This window comes from Phoxinus phoxinus (genome assembly GCF_949152265.1).
Source record: "Phoxinus phoxinus genome assembly, chromosome: 2".
Taxonomy (NCBI): domain Eukaryota; kingdom Metazoa; phylum Chordata; class Actinopteri; order Cypriniformes; family Leuciscidae; genus Phoxinus; species Phoxinus phoxinus.
In genome coordinates, this window is record NC_136877.1 from 28,405,717 (window position 1) to 28,422,492 (window position 16,776).

General features: G+C 36.3%; 1 protein-coding gene across 3 annotated transcripts; it reads right to left on the minus strand.

The window, feature by feature from the left end:
• Positions 1-168: 168 nt before the first annotated feature.
• On the minus strand, positions 169-15,739 carry ncapg2 (non-SMC condensin II complex, subunit G2). Of its 3 annotated transcripts, none has more exons than XM_079587028.1 (27): positions 15,616-15,739; positions 15,116-15,206; positions 14,558-14,746; positions 14,036-14,150; positions 13,332-13,489; positions 13,064-13,198; positions 12,877-12,971; positions 12,523-12,679; positions 11,246-11,338; positions 10,967-11,092; positions 9,329-9,508; positions 8,677-8,829; positions 8,296-8,518; positions 8,055-8,149; positions 7,180-7,353; positions 6,974-7,044; positions 6,429-6,582; positions 4,080-4,253; positions 3,595-3,705; positions 3,102-3,230; positions 2,532-2,631; positions 2,225-2,415; positions 1,898-2,038; positions 1,515-1,618; positions 1,329-1,429; positions 656-758; positions 169-545 (listed from the first exon to the last, which is right to left on the minus strand). In XM_079587028.1, exons 2-27 carry the CDS (start codon positions 15,191-15,193, stop codon positions 476-478), a joined length of 3,420 nt encoding a protein of 1,139 aa, XP_079443154.1. In that variant the 5' UTR covers positions 15,194-15,206; positions 15,616-15,739; the 3' UTR covers positions 169-475. The 3 variants fall into 3 exon arrangements, with proteins under 3 accessions (XP_079443154.1, XP_079443156.1, XP_079443155.1); XM_079587030.1 differs by having other exon boundaries at positions 8,734-8,829; positions 15,616-15,710; XM_079587029.1 differs by having other exon boundaries at positions 15,565-15,645.
• Positions 15,740-16,776: the final 1,037 nt, after the last annotated feature.

The following is a 16,776-nucleotide window of genomic DNA, read 5'->3' on the forward strand; positions in this document are numbered from 1 at the left end:
CTACAGTTTGATATAGGGAAAAAGTTAAGTATAATCTTTGATAACATGTCACACCCAAGTTGGATCTAAGTATAACGCAGAATATGTAAATGGGAGGGACATATTTCATCACAGACACCTTGATGAAATAATCTTATTTTAAGACATACCATATTCTCTGTTTTTAAAAAAAAGAGCCTTTGAGAGGATTATAACCTACAATTATCTGCAATACAAGAACCCAACTGTTTGAAACTGTACAAAATAAAATGATGAAATATCAAGGGTGATGGACAGTGTGAGCACTCTGCTTTTAGTGAACCAAGATGTTTTATGGAAGTCTTGCTTACTTAAATAGTGAAGGCACTTGTATATCAAATCCATCCATATGTAGAGAGAGAAAAACATGCAACACAATATACAGATGATAAAATGAACAAGTGAACAATGGATTTTGTGTGAGTATGCAAAAGCTCTAAACTATTAGCTTGCCCGTTTAACGGTTTGGTTGTTGGCATGGATTTAGGATGTCATTCAGCATCATGATAGTGGATTCATAGATGGTCCTAAGATTGAGAGAAAAAAAGAGCAAAGCAACATTAAAAGTCATACAGCTATTATAGTGTATACTGTAGGACAGACAACAGCATACTTTCAAAATATGACATTTTTTTACCTCTGTACATTGTCAGAGTTTTCTGCAGAGAACATGTAAAAGTTCTGTATTTGTCTGCGCACAGACACAGCAATTTCTTTCAAATCCACAACAAATGCATCAGCTGTAATAAAGCAGAAAAGTAAAAATGTAAAATAATGATGCATTTATAGGATTATATCACAGAAACAAAATTAAACCAAATCTAACTTGATATCATTTATGTTTCTTCATCCAAGTCCAACTCAACTGGACTTGTTGTATGCTTTAGTACTGGATAGTGTAAAATTATTGTGAAAATTTGTTTTGAACAACTTGGCTCTGAACCCGGTTCAAGTAAAGAAAAACAAAAATCGGAAACAAACAATTCAAACTAGCCCATGATTTACTCATCCTAGGTGTATATGATGACATTCTTCTTTCAGTCGGAGTTATATATATAAAAAAAATGTCCTGGCCCTTCCAAACTTTATAATGGCAGCAAATTGCTGTTTGTTTTGAAGTCCATAAAAGTGCATCCATCCATCATAAAATAACTCCACACTGCTCTTCTGAAGCAAAGCGATGCGTTTGTGTTCTTGGTGCTGTTATTATAATAGTCTTGGTGTGGACTCTGCTATTAATTTATATTTAGAATTATTTTTTAGAACTATACCTTTAAAAATGTCCAGAGTAAAAAAAAAAAAAAACTCACATTGTTTGATGATGGTCAGAATGTGTGTAACTGCAGCCCATTGTGTGATACTATCGATAGCCTCAGACTCTATAGAGGAGCTAATTTCAGACAGAAAAAACCTAGAACATACCAGAATATCAATCAGAAATGTTCAATTTAAGTAAAAATACAGGGCTTTTAGTTCTAGCTGGTGTTTCATATTACCTGGTAACAGCAGGAGATCTGAGCGTCACTTTGAGTATGGTGTTCGATAGACGTGGAAGGTCATTTACGGTCTCTGGTGTCAACACCTCTTCCACATGAGAGATCTGCATGTAGAAATATGAATTGTCTCAATTGGTTTCTTTTATCCTTTAACTTATTTTTATACATGGCTTTAGACAGCTCTTCCACACTGTTTGTGGTTTTATTTTGTCTCAAGAACAAAATAATATTTTCTGTCATTTTGTCAAACATTACACCCTAGAAAAAATAAGAAATGCTATCGCATTGAGCTCAACAAATGTTTCAATTACAAAGACAAGAAAGAAATGCCACCCAAACATCACACTAACAGCAATACAAAAATAAATGATTAGTGGATTTACCTTCTGCAAGGTGCGGCTGATATCAATAATAACTGCTGCACAGAGAGATGAGAAGACTCCTGTGATAAACTCTGACCTCTCAGTTGCAAACTTAGTCACCAGCAGAAACTCATGGAGAGCTTCCTCAGAAGAGCAACACAGCTAAACATACATACAGAAGGGCATTTTGAAATGAAGTGTTAGAAAGAAATGTTGTCAGGCAGAAATGTCAGCCAAATTTGAACTAAATTCAGTTTAAATATGTACATGTGCACAAAGGTTTGGTAAACACATCCAGAAATGAACGTGCTTGAGGAAGACTTGAATGTCTCTTATCAAACGCCTCACCTCCTGACCCTCTTCCTTGTCTTTACGCAGTCGATGTGCTATGATCTCCACAACTTTCTGGAAGATGTTGGTCAAAATGCGAATAGTGAGTAACAGTTGATCTTCCTGCCCCTCAGCCTTATGGGAAAGGCAGCCCAGTGCCACCTCAGTAAGCAGAGCGAGCACATGAGGAGTGCATATATATCCTTTCTCTATATGAACACACATACACACACAATTGTGATAAATAAAACATTATGCTACTGATTACATCTTTCTTGATTAAATGTACATTTATCAAACTGAAAAAAAGTACTAAAGGACTCACCTGTCTGCAGTAGAGAGGCAATGTGCTGCAGTAAGTGGTCTTTGAAATCACTGTCTCCGACAGAAACCCGCAGCACATCCGTGCACACTGCTAAACAACTCTGACAATGACACAAGAGGGGAAATAAATCAAAGGAATATAATGAAAAAGCATACAAATTCATTGTAAAATTGTGAAACAGTGGATATTTTTAGGATTAGGACTTGTTTTTTCTACAATTTAAAATAAATTATTTCTATTTTAATATTTAAAAATTGTTGCCTGTGATGCAAAGCTGAATTTTCAGCAGCTATAACTCAAGTCTTTAGTGTCACATTATTCTTCAGAAATCCTTTTAGTATGCTGATTTGGTGCTCAAGAAACATTTCTTATTCTTATCAATGTCGTTACAGTTGTGCTGCTTAGTATTTTTGTGTAATATCCGCATTAAATTTTTTCTAGGATTCTTCGATGAATAGAAAAAAAAAATTCTTACTGACATATATTAAATAGAATGAGATATCTGTGATAAATTTGTCAAAGAGAATAAAAAAATAATAATAATACTTTCACACTGATCATGTCACTCACTTCGACGGTCTTCCTGCTTAAAGACAGCTGTTGCTCACTGCTGGAGTTGGCCAGGAAAGGAAGGACTCTCTTCTCTACCCAGGACACAGAATGCTCCAGGGATTTGAGGAACTCCCGCTCCTCTGGGTACTGTAGGATCAGAAACATGTGCATAGATTTGTTCAATTTAAAAGTGAGCTTATAGAGCATCTGTAGTTCATGAAATCTCAGTTATGTCTATAATGGAAACCATTTGCACAGTTCAGCACAGAACGTCAAAACAGTAGTATATTGGCTTGAGATCCTGTGACCTGCTTCAACTGCTGAAATGGATTTGTGTCATATCACCTCAGTGCTTGAGAAGTTTTGTACTGAGAGACAACTTATTTCTCTTAAACCTCTCTTCACATTCTAATAACATAATTTGTCTAAGTGTGTTCAGTGAATGAATGCTTTGTTTGGTGAGTAAAGGACTCAAAGAGCTAATGCAATGCGGTTTCGGCTATATACTCACTTTGTGTTGAAGGTGGATACTGAGTCTGCCATGGAAGATAAAAGCTCTCAGCGCTGTCTCAATGACTGCCACGCTGACCTCTGATCCACTCAGAGAGGAGAACAGCACCGACTGGACACATTAACAAAAGAGCAATAAAAATAGTTCTGAATTAAAGGTACATTATGGATTAAGTTCAGAACAAATAACCTAAAAACTTTTCCAAAGAAGAAAAACCAGGAAAAAATTTATGTAATATCTAAAAACCTATACATAACTTCCCTTGGGCATAACAAAACTTCTCTAAGCTCACAGTGCTTTTCTTATTATAATAAGGGCAAAAACATCACGACATTTAGCCAAACAGCTCCATGCACCATTATCTTCAAAGAAAGACTGCTGAAAACATGCAATTACCATGTTTACTTTGTAATGACAGCAATAACACGACAACGCTTGCACCAATTCTCTGTAATGGTAATCATCAAACCTCATGTCTAAGGTACCTTCCATTTGTTGAGGGCCTTCTGGAGCGGTCTGATCTGATCCAGCGGCAGCGTAAGAAGACAGTCTCGTGTTTTAGGGCGCAGGAGCAGATAATCCAGATAGTCCAGGCCCAGATCTGGCTTTGACTCTTCTAACCCATCAAAATGCACTTTGCCCATCGTATCTTCATCACCCTGTTGATTAGTGAGTGATCATAGAGGATATAAAAGCACCATAAACAGCTAATAAACCCCAACAATAGGGCTCTAGACTGGGACCTTTTTTCCTTCCGGTGTGACTGAATTTTGTTAGAGGTTGCGCTAGTGCCACATCCAATTTGATAAGCGCTGCCATTTCTGTTGTGTATGAAAAACCTTAAACAGAAAACACACCAAAAGCAAACCGAAACAGCACTGCTCGTTTGAACGGGGCTACATGGACCATTTATCAGCTTAGTGCAAAATGCATTTTACAGGCGGACAGGTCTCGATCACGCAACCACTAAAACAGCGCTGTGAGATCCAGTGAGAAGCGCTCGGGTTTGGCGCAGAATTCTCTGATATAAACCACAAATATCTCAGTGGTTTAAACTAGTTTAAAGCCAGAGGAAATAGCGCTGACAATCTTAACCACACTGATGCGGAATACTATACGAATAATATTAGTGTTTCTAACACACACTTAGAAACACTGAGCCTTTTCAATGGATTTAATGTAGCAACACTAACTGTAAACATGGTATTGTTGCAGAAATGTGGGATATTAATAGTGAATTTTGTTTTATTATTAATGTAGACGTGTAGCCTATTTATTAATGGAGTAATGAAATAAGTACAGTATTTTTTGTTAAGCTATAGTAGTTTAGTTTTTGTGCATTTATATTTATACTAAATGTGTTTAGGTTACTGTTTTTCATGGCAAATACAATCCATAGTTTTTACCATGATAATGAGGTGCCATGCATGGTTTTATAGCTGGGTATAAATAAATAAAAATCGATATCGATACCATGACTTTGAGACCGGTTTCTGAATGATAATTGTTTTGATTTTTATACCAATTTCATGAACAGATAATGCTATAGCGGAGGCTGTAACATTAAAGCTACAATACGTAAGATTTTTGTAATAAAATATCCAAAAATCACTTCCACAGTGTTATATATTTCCAGCAGTTGGGTACTTACAATATCCCAAAAGTTCCCAAAGATTTTTAATCTCAGAGAAATTCCAATTTTAAATAATTGCCATTCCGGAAAACCTGTTCACTTGTCGCCTGTCACTGACGTAATACCCGCGTTATCTCTGGTTTCCGGCCACTCGTACTGCCATAGTAACCGGCAGACGTGGACAACTGTGTAGTGCGTAACGTCTTGCTGCACGCTGTTGTTGTTTCGTTCAAACATTATGGACATGGCAAGCAGACTTTGGGAAAAAACGACAACTAACACGAGGATCAATAGGTCGTCATTTGGCAATCAATAGGTCAGTGCTTAAAAAGTATCGACCTCGATACCCAGCCCTACCTGTGGCTATCATTATCTACAAATGTATAATACCATGGAAGACCAATTTTAATAAGAGTAAAGTCCTAACTCAGTCAGCAAATTTAAATTTTACCCTTTAAAAATTAGGCTGTTAATTATTCTTTTTTTGAAGATGTTACGGTTTATTTTTTTTAATAAAAATAAATGTACATCCGCTTCCTAGCTCAAGGTACTGCTACTGTCAACACAAGTTTCTGTCAAATGTGCATTCCAAGAGACAAAACATGTAAGGAATAATTGACGACAGGCCATTGAATTATTAGAAAAATAATGCACACCCGAGGTTTGTAATGCGGTCACGACGCGAAGCGGAGTTATTACAATAATTACGTAAACCCGTGCAGCAGGACTATCAATTTATTTAAATAATCAGTTTAATTTTCTATTGATTATATAGGCTATAGGACTTTATTTATTAAAATTAAACCACATGTCTCCATTGATTGTGAAGTTAGACATTGAAAATTGTAGACCAAGCGCATGGGGCTGCATGGTTTTTCTTGTTATGAATTGTATCCTATTTTCTGTTATTACAGTTAACTACGCGAAGTGATATGGAACTGTAATACGGTTAAGACCTGCCTGGAACTACTTTAGCCGTGCGGTTCCCTGAAAATAATTGCACACCTCAGAACGTTCGTCAACCAATCAGATTCAAGCATTCAACGGCCCTGTAGTATAAGTATTATTAATACCCCCCACCATCCCGGAGCTACCAAATCAGGTGCTGGTGCCACCATCCTTAAAACTTGGAAGCACTAGTGCCACTGCTCTTAAATTTTAATCTAGAGCCCTGGACAAGGACACTTTACACATCATTCACCTCTTTTACAGGTGCAGCCTCCGTCAGCCAGTTCTCTATCAGCTCCACAATATGACTGATCTGCCCCCAGCTACAGAGACACTCCACCGACTGACTGTATGCCGTCACAGCGGTGCCGGCTTTCAAACTCCTCAAGTGAGACATCACTTTACTCCTGCAGAGAGGAACACACAATCATGCAGTACACCCAGACTGTCCTACAGATCGCTCTAAAGCCTTGAAAACACACTCAATCCCACCAGCATTAAAGGACGTCTTTCGGATCAAATGGGAATCAGAATTGGCATTTCACTTTTGAGCCAACCTGCTGTTCTGGGGAGATGGCTGAGACACCATGCCAACTGTGTTAAGACGCTCAGCAGGAAAGAAAGTTTTGAAAAGCTCTTTTCTTCATCTAACTGTTCTTTGCAGGAAGTTTCCCCAAAAATGACATTTTAGAAAAATCATCTCTCAAAGAATGCGTTTTCATTTTTGGCTGTCCTATTCCTTTAAAAGGGGGCATTTAACAATGTGAGCTGGTTGTTCAAGGGGAGAGTCCTACTAACCTCAGAGCTGGAACAGCAGTGGCAGGAAGTAGAGAGGCTAGAAGAATGAGAGGGGCTTTACACCGCTCCTCCTGCACACACACATATACATAGACAACTGCTTCATGTTGCAACCATATTGCATCAGCTCTAATGATGTGATTACAGTGTGCAGCTTTGCTCTTTGAATTGCCCTTTGGTTCCCCGTGTGTGAATGTGCCTCTTACCTGAAAGATTTTTAGATACTGGGGCAGAACAGATGCAAATTTTGACGTGGTGTACTTGAAGGCCTCTTGGTTAGCCATAAGAGATTTTTGAACACTTTTCCACAGAATGACAAGGATCTCGAGCAGGCTGGCCATGGAGGCAGTGTCCTGCACTGAGAGAACATCCTCCAACATCTAGTGACAATGACAAACATAAGCATTATTATTTATAGCTGTTTGAAGTTCCACATCATCGCTCGGCAGTGTCTAGGGTATTGTGGAAAACATTTAATCTAAAAGCTGAGAGGCCTTTGTGCCCGTTTAAGAATACATTTCCGATACATGGAAAAAAGGAAGCAAGATTCAGTTTGCAAAAAGAGTATATCAAATGTACGTCATTTTAATGTTTTTTTTTTTTGAAGAAATGAATACTTTTATTCAGCAAGGATGCATTAAATGAATACAAATTCACAAAAAAAATATCTTTACATTATTACAAAAGATTACCATTTCAAATAAATACTGCTGTTTTCAACTTTCTATTCATCAGCGAATGCTGAAAAAAAGTAAAACGGTTTCCACAAAATTATCTAGGTGCACAACTGTTGTCAACATTATAAGAAATGTTTCTTAAGCAGCAAATCAGCACATTAGAATGATTTCTGAAGGATCATGTGACACTGAAGTAATGATGCTGAAAATCCAGCTTTACCATCACAGGAATAAAATACATAGTAAAATATATTAAATTAGAAAAAATGTATTTGAAATTGTAATATTTTACAATATTACTGTTTTTACTGTATTGTACTTGATGAGCATAAGAGGCTTCTTTTAAAAACAACAAAACATTTTTACGGACCACAAACTTTAAAACAGTGAATATAAAACCTCACCGTGCTGTTTTCTTTATTGCTAGATACAAATTCATCATCTCCTGCATTTTGAATGCACACATTCAGACATTTTCGGATCACCAGCATTAGCTTGACTACAAAGAAAAAGCACATTGAGTTAATAGTGACACATACTGTACTTCCAAATAACAAGACCAAACCCTGGTAACTCAACACAACACACAATATAAAACAGAATTGACATTAAGAAAGATTACTGGGGTATCTAAAGCAATCTAACCTATATTAGCAGGAGCTGTGTACAGATAGGCATGCTGGTAAAATTTGCGAGCCGCTCCAGGGTTTGTCTGAATCAGGGTGACGCATCGCTCACACCAGACAGTCTCTGGTTGGTTGACTGGAAAGAATGAGTTAAACAGGAGATTGACTATTCGCTTAGAGACAGGAGGAGAGTCCATCTCCAATCGAGCCAGCAGGTGCTCCAGGGTACAAACTTTCCAAAACTGGAGAATAACAAGGAGTAAAAGAATAGGCATGAATGAATACACAAATATTTTGCTTAAATTAAATTTTTTAACTCAATTAAAAGGCATCATATTTAGTGAGAGATCAAACGATGTGACATAATATCAATAAAATACATTTTGATGTAAACTTTTACCTTGGCTGCCCGTACACCCTTGATCTTGAGGAGCATGCCCACAAAGGCAACACGCACCTTTTCAGAGCTGTCATGGAGGCTACTCTTCAATGCAGGCAACAGTTTTTCCATGAGTGGATGGCTTAAACTGTTATCCAGAATTATAGACATGCACTGCAGAGCAAACAAACAGGCTATAATAAGGCTTAGTCGTGCACAAAAAATGAGGATGAAAAATATATAGACCATGCTGAGTTCTCCATCTCATTACACAAAAATTGAAGCTAGTATTTTACTGCCGCTAAGATATTTAAAACTATAATTATGTCCCTAAACATTATAAGAACAAAAGAGCAAATGAATTGGGAACATATTAATTTAACTTAACTTTCAGGTTAAAATGATTTTGCAAGCACTGCTAACCTCTGAACTATAAATTAATGGTTGGGTATGCCCATTCCCCCTAAAAAGCCTTTTAGTTTGAAGCTCTTAAACGAACAAATTACACTGAAATCACAGAGCAGAAGACAGTGTCCTTCCTCGAGCTGTAAATGGCTTTAAATTGCATTTCACTGCAAAACTGGAAAGATGCCGAGCAATTGCTCCCCATCTCTCTCTCTCTCTCTCTCTCTGATCACTTATCTCAAGTGACAGAGACAGTCAGGGGTTTTACCATGAAGACGGCGCAGCGGACATCTGGAGAGCTTGTGTCATTAGCCAGCTGCAGGATGAGCTTCTCCAGGAGGTCGGTGATGACCGTGGAGGGTATGACCTCCCAGCATCGAGCCAGGACAGAACAAACCCCGAGTACTGCTGAAGAGCGCACAAGGGGCTGGGGGTCATCAAGCAGAGCCTATAGAGACACAAAGAGACAATTTAATGGCGGTATAAGTTAGTGATATCTTTTTTGTTGACTGCTATTGAGTGCAACAGTCGGGTTCTGGCAGTACAAATCCAATTTATTTTCTCCACAGGGGAATTGATTTTAACAATAACTTCTAAAGCATTAAAGACAGACCATGCTCAGGTTGTTGTGTTTTTTAAGCCATTAGACTGCATTATTTCAACTTTTTAATTAGTTTTAAATAATCATGTTTAACAGTCCTTGTGAAAAGCTATAACCATGATACTGCAATTGCAATATATATATATATATATATATATATATATATATATATATATATATATATATATGTATGTATGTATGTATGTATGTATGTATGAATGAAATAAATAAAGATATATATAAGAAATATTTCTTTCAAAGAAAGAAAATAATTACTTATCCCAAACTTTTGAACGGTAGTGTATACTGTAAGAAAATATTTATATTTTAAATAAATGCTGTTCTTTTTTCTTTTCTTTTTTTATTCATCAAAGAATCCTGAAAAAAATTATCACAGGTAACAAGTATCTCAAAAATATTAAGCAGGACAACTGTTTCCAGCATTGATAATAAATCAGCATATTAGAATGATTTCTGAAGGATCACGTGACTGAAGATTGGAATAATGATGCTGAAAATTCAGCTTTGCATCACAGAAATAAATTATATTTTAAGTATATTCAAATAGAAAACCATTATTTTAAACTGTAATAATATTTCACAATATTACTGTTTTTCTGTATTTTTTATCAAATAAATGCAGCTTTGGTGAGCATAGGAGACTTCTTTCAAAAACATTAAAAATAGTAATGGTAATGAATAATAGTAATGAATAAATATTGGTCCTAAATTTGTATAAATTTGACTGGTTGTCCACTTTTTGTGTATAATATGTCAGTTTCCTTTATATATAATATATATATATATATATATATATATATATATATATATATATATATATATCACAAACACACACACACACAAAAACACACACACAAAAACACACACACAAAAACACACACACACACACACAAATATATTGTTTCTATATATAATCAACTACATTATTTAAATCAATAGTTTTATATTTCTCCATGTTTTTAATTTGTCATTCGCGATTCTTCTTGAGATTGTAGTTCTTTCCCCTCACTAAAGGTATGTTTGTGTCTGATTTTTAAACACTTTTTTGCTTCAAATTAAAGTTTGTAATACTGTGATTAACATCATCGCTGGTTGGTTTGATTCATGGCTTACAACTCTTAAAATCCATATGGGAAAAATACTGCCGGAACCAAAGCCGCCGAAAAAGTGGGTGGGGCCTGTTGCACTCTATTTGCACACATTGAAACCGTTGCATAAATCCTTGAATATTACAAAATATCAATAATCCATAACTATGCTAAATGGAATCAGCTGTTGACATACAAACAGTAAATTGAGTTGATTCTGAACAGCCTGGTCAACAATCTCACTGCTCATGTTGGGGTCATGGATGGGAAAAGCCTCAGTAAAGAGCAGTGTGGCATTGGCACGAACCTCAGCATTAGTGGCCTGTTTAAAATGATCAGAAACATGTCCAAATGAACAAGGCGATACATTTCAATGAGGTATTAATTAATTAACTTTAGGCTTTAACTCAAAGAACAGCATATTTAAAACAAAATAACAATAAAACAACACAGTGTCAACTACTTCTTGATCTACCTTTAATGCTTTCCACAGTATTGGCTTGTAAAGTCTGTGCAGCATCTCATCGATTCCATCGCGAAACTTCTGCTTGTGGAAATAAGTAAGAACCTACATAGAGAGACAGAGACCATTTTTATTTACAGTGAAGAATTGTTTCAAATTCAGATCACTAATTTATCTGTTCTCAAATCCTCCCTATATCAAATCTGATTTTCATTTCTGTCATTTTCAGAATCCTTACAATGGCACCAGCACAACTTTAGCAGTATATCATGAACATAAGGCAAGGATTCATGCATATTCACTTACATTGCAGTTCGAAAGTTCGGAGTAAGATATTTTTTAAGTATAAAACATACTTTTATTTAGCAAGGACTTTATTTATCAAACAGTGACAGCAAAGGCATTTAAAATTATTTACATAAAAATATTAAGCAGCACAACTGTTTTCAACATTGATAATAATAATAAATGTATCTTGAGCACCACATCATCATATTAGAATAATTTCTGATGTAACACCAGAGACTGGAGTAATGATGGTGCTGAAAATTCACAGGTAGGGCTAGGTATTGACTCAGATTTACAATTCGATTCAGATTCATAAGCTCTTGATTTGATTTGGTTCTTTCTGATCTCGATTCGATTCAGGTACAGTATGTCAATTTTTCTTAAAGAAAAAAATCTTGTTCAGCTAAAGTTGTAAACTATACAGGGAACTCTGTCAGTTGGTAAATTACAATAATATTAAAGGCTAAATTCAAAACGGTTGGTTAAAGTAAAAATAATCATAATCAGCAATCAAATAATAACTTGTTTGATCTGTAAGCGCCAAAACGATGATTTATTGTTTGAATTTTGTGATAAAATTGACAGCTGAGATTTTGTTTCATATCAAAAGTAACAAAGCACAAAGCTTATTGCCATTTTTGGATGAGATGCATGCAACAAATAACTGAAAACAGCATAGACTAAAAGATTAATCTTGGAATTTAAAAATAAAATTTGGTTCATCAAAATAAAGATCAACTGAAATTGAGAAATCAATGTCAACCCAGGTCTAATTACAGGAATAAATTATATTTTGAAATACATTAAGTTTAAAAGTTATTTTAATAAAATTTAAAATTGCTTAATACACTAATATTAATGATATTGGTCAAATAAATGCAGCCGTGAGCATAAGAGACTTCTTTCAAAAACATTAAAACATTTTTTTGAACATTCATAAGTTCACAACCTAAATGTAATGATCTACTTCAATGTAATAAAGAGGATCTGTGGTTTCTGACCTGTCTGACTTTGCTGTGTACAGGTGAGTTTCTGTGCAGCAACAGAGCATGCTGCATTAAGTCCTGGATGCAGGTGGACTCAATCTCCTCCAGAGAAGGACCTGATGCTTTCCTCCATGCTCTGAAGTAAATCTCAGCCACATGAACAGATAGAGTTCTGCAGGTATAGTGAAAAAAAGAATAACTGTGAAGATCAAAAAGAAATAGCAGATCAAACAGTCTGCAGACACCACTCTAATATTGTTTGTCTGATACATATGTGAAGGTTATTACAGAACCGTCCGTCACATAAAAAAAATTACTGAGTGCTTTTTTTAGCATTATAAAACAAGAGGTGATGAGTGTATGAAATACTTTGGGAAAAACGGCAGCTGATTCTTAATAGTTTCATGAATCATCCGAATGAAGTTGTCGTTCCAAGAAAAAAGGAAGGCAAGGAACCGTTTCCCCTGAAAAATGAGCAATAACAGAGTTATATAAAATTATCTCCTGTAGAAAATAATGTCTCAAACTCACGAGCCCACAAACACATATCACAAACCTCTTCTTGTTTGATATGAGAGGTCCTGAAGAAGCACTGAAGCAGTGGATCAATGACCTGCTGACCTCTTTCAGATGCAAAGTCCACACTGAGAAGCACCTCTCGAAGAGTACAGAGCCTTCTGAGCTCACTGACCTGGGAACATACCCAAAAAGCATCAACACTGCTCATCTACAATACAGAGAATGATATCAATCAAATGATACACATGTTAATATAATAATGACATATCTGTCTGTTAATAATGCATATAAAGCAATAATTGTACCGGTTTCTCAAGCGTAACAGTGTTCTCCAAACAGACAAGGAAAGCAGTCCAACCAAGCTCCTCTTTTCCTTTTAGATCCTGTCTCCACCAGCACTCAAACAGCCAATGAATAGCCTGCTGGAGGGGTGTGTGTGACAGTGGCAAAGCACTCTCTATACCTGGAGAAAAAGACAACATGGGAGGAAATACATTCGATATCTATTTAAGAAAAATATTTTGAATTATAAACCCATTTCATTTTCAAGTGTTTAATGGTGATGGGAAATGACAATGATGAAAAATAAGATCAAACCTGCAACTACGGTATTTGTCTTTAATCTATAACACCCCTTTGTTTTAAAGAAATACTTCTATTCATCAAGGACACTTTAAATTGTTCAAAAGTGACAATAAAAACAATTATTTTCTAATGACTAGATGCTAATGAAGAGTTGCATTATCCCCTGGTTTCACAGACAAGGTTTAAGCTAGTCCCCGACTAAAATGCATGTTTGAGCTGTATTAACTGAAAGCAACTTGCACTGACATATCTTATTATGTCACTGCCATTATTTTATCTCAAGATGTGCACCAGTAATGTTTTTTTTCTTTTTTCTTCTTCTAAGGCACATTTTATAAAAGCAAATTAAATGTCTAATTGAATGAAGGCCTAATCTTGGCTTATTCTAAGTCCTGTTTGTGAAACAAGGCTTATAAATACTTACAGTTTAGCATCTGGGCACAGTTGAGGAGAGAAGTATAAGTGTCATTTTCCTGCAAAATGTCCACAGATACTGTAGACACAATGGTGACACCCTCGATTACTGCCATGGTTTGTATCTGAAAGGAAACATGAACAACAAACTACCTGTCATTTTTTGTCACAGTGATTTTGCCAAGACAGACATGTTCCTGGGTCAACATATTTTGTTGATCCTGGAACAACATTTATTCTCTGAAAATGTAGTCCTAATCCTATCCCACCGCTAAACCTAACCCTACCCAGTACCCACTCACTTACCAGAGATAAGTGATCCCTAAAATTAGTGAATAATACTAATGTAAAAGCATCTTGACATTAACTGAAAACTTGTCCTTCAAATCTTTTTGAAATGTTTTTTCCAAGACCAACAAAGGTGTTGATCCAGGAACATGTTGCACTTGGTGAAATCACGTTCACTGTCTTTATGACATGTTACCAAAAGGCTCTTGGTTTTCTGTCTCTTATGAAACATTAGCAGCCTGACCTGGTCCTCAGAGATCTCCACCTCCATGTCGCCCGCGTCCTCCTCAGCCCCAGTGATCCAGCGCTCTGCAGGGTGAGCAGTGAGACTGTGCTGCAGTAACTTCAGCTGTCTCTCCCACAGCTCCTGCCTCTGACTCCTCTGCAGCTCCGCCAAAACCTCTGCCAGGTCAAACGGATCTGCTCCATCCTTCTGCAAAACAAACAGCAATGAACGCTATAACCTTCTATATAATAACAAACACTGGGGTTTTGCAGTCCTTTCTGAATCCCTGATTTCACTGCTAGTTCTGAAGACTCACTTATGTAGACTTTCTTTCTTTATTCTGAATGTTAACATAGTCGTTATACTAAAAAAAAAATAGCAGCATCATTAGTCAGAAAAGTATTGTTTGTTATTTTGCTCTCAAATTTCAAACATGTAACGTTATCCAGTGTCATTTACATAAAGTAATGTACATACTAATTGACAATCTCTAGTGAAAAACAAGAAAACCTTGGCATACTTTCAAAAATAACTTATTCTGTGACACTGACAGCGAGCGTTGAAAACATGACTCACATGTAATCTGATGAAGTTCAGAAAATCTTGGACGTGCTCATGATGGACCGAGTCCAGAAACTGCTTTCGTTTCGACATTTCGCTGAAAAACCTATAAGACAGAACAGAAGCACTTACTACATAACGTGAGTAACTGTGACTGATCTAACTTTAATCTAACGTTATACGTTTATGTTATTAACGTTAACGTTACCCGTGCACAGGGTACGTTAAGGCTACAGTTATGTAACTTACGCAATAGCATAACGTTAAGTAACTTATCAATGTACAGTTTCTTTCTCCTATAACGTTACGTAACTTAACGTTAGCACTAACTTACATGTCAAACCAAAGTTAAACTGACGACAGTTAACGTAACGTTAAAGCTTTAGTTTTGTATATATACACAGCACTATTTCTACTATATCAGCACAAATTACAGCACATTGTTGATATACATTTTCCATCACCTTAAACCTGTCAGTTTGTTGCATAGACTGTAAAAAAGTTTGTTTACATACAGAAGATCCTCAGAGATCCGCCGAGTCCGTTTCAATATTTCCCCGCTCAAACTTAAAGAAGCGTCATGACGTCAGGCAGGCGTAATGTTTTTCGTCCTCGTCGTGCCGATGAGACAGTGCCATCTGCTGTTGTGGAGATGAACGGTCTTAATGTACTAAATTCCCGCGCCGCCGCGCGCTCTTAATCTCAATGCTAAAACCGTATCTATCTTCTGTAATAAATTGTTATAATTCTCAAAATGCTTCAGACGCTAACTACTATTTCACAACGTCAGCGAATTTATTTTCCTACTCTAAAATCTACAACAACTAATGTCCACCAGATGGCGCCAAAAGCACGTTGTATGTTTTGTTTTTTTAATTGCTTAAAGAAACACACAATACCAAACAAACCTCAAACGACAAATCTTATTATATTTCAAATAAGTCCAAATAGCAGCAAACAGTGCACGTTGTATGTTAAGCCCCCAATAAAAGGCACAAAGGTCAAGAAGTTACTCTGAGATATATTGTAATTACATGCTTACTACTTATCTGATATAGGAAAATGTTTTTATACAAAATAAACCAACTTTTAAATGTGTTCTCTCTATTTTTGCACTACCAAGCCAAGCAAACTGCCACCAGATTGTAGTTATTAGAAAATATTGCTCTTTATGAATTGAAGGCCAACTGGCCAAGTATGATAACCCACCAAGTTACACACATTAGGTGCAATTAGCGCGCGTGTTTATTTGTGTGTGTGTTATCTCTTTGTGTTGGCAACATTTTGTTCCCATAACGTAGGGTATACCTTAACACACACACACACACACACACACACACACACACACACACACACACACACACACACACACACACACACACACACACACACAGTAATTTGGGGTTAAGTTCCTTGCTCTGGGGCACCTCAGTCATTTCTTGCCTATTGAGAATTGAACCCACAGCCTTTGGGTTACAAGTACGACTCTCTAACCACGACTGCCCCACTGTAGTCCGTATCATTACCACATTCAATAATGGAGTATTGCTGAACCTAAACCAGGGCCAAAATATTGAGCATTATCTTTTATTAGGTTGCTTCAATACCTTCCACATAACCTTGTTAAAACATACCATCAAAAACAAAAGTATAAAGAGAGACTAAATTTAAAAAAA

Bases quoted from the DNA above. Each gene is read 5' to 3' on its own strand.
- ncapg2 (XM_079587028.1), bottom strand. From the start codon at position 15,193: ATGTCGAAACGAAAGCAGTTTCTGGACTCGGTCCATCATGAGCACGTC. The intron at 8,830-9,328 runs GTAAAACCCCTG...TTTGCTCTGCAG, and splicing joins TCCGCTGCGCCGTCTTCATG to TGCATGTCTATAATTCTGGA. The intron at 2,416-2,531 runs GTGAGTCCTTTA...GTGTTCATATAG, and splicing joins TGCCTCTCTACTGCAGACAG to AGAAAGGATATATATGCACT.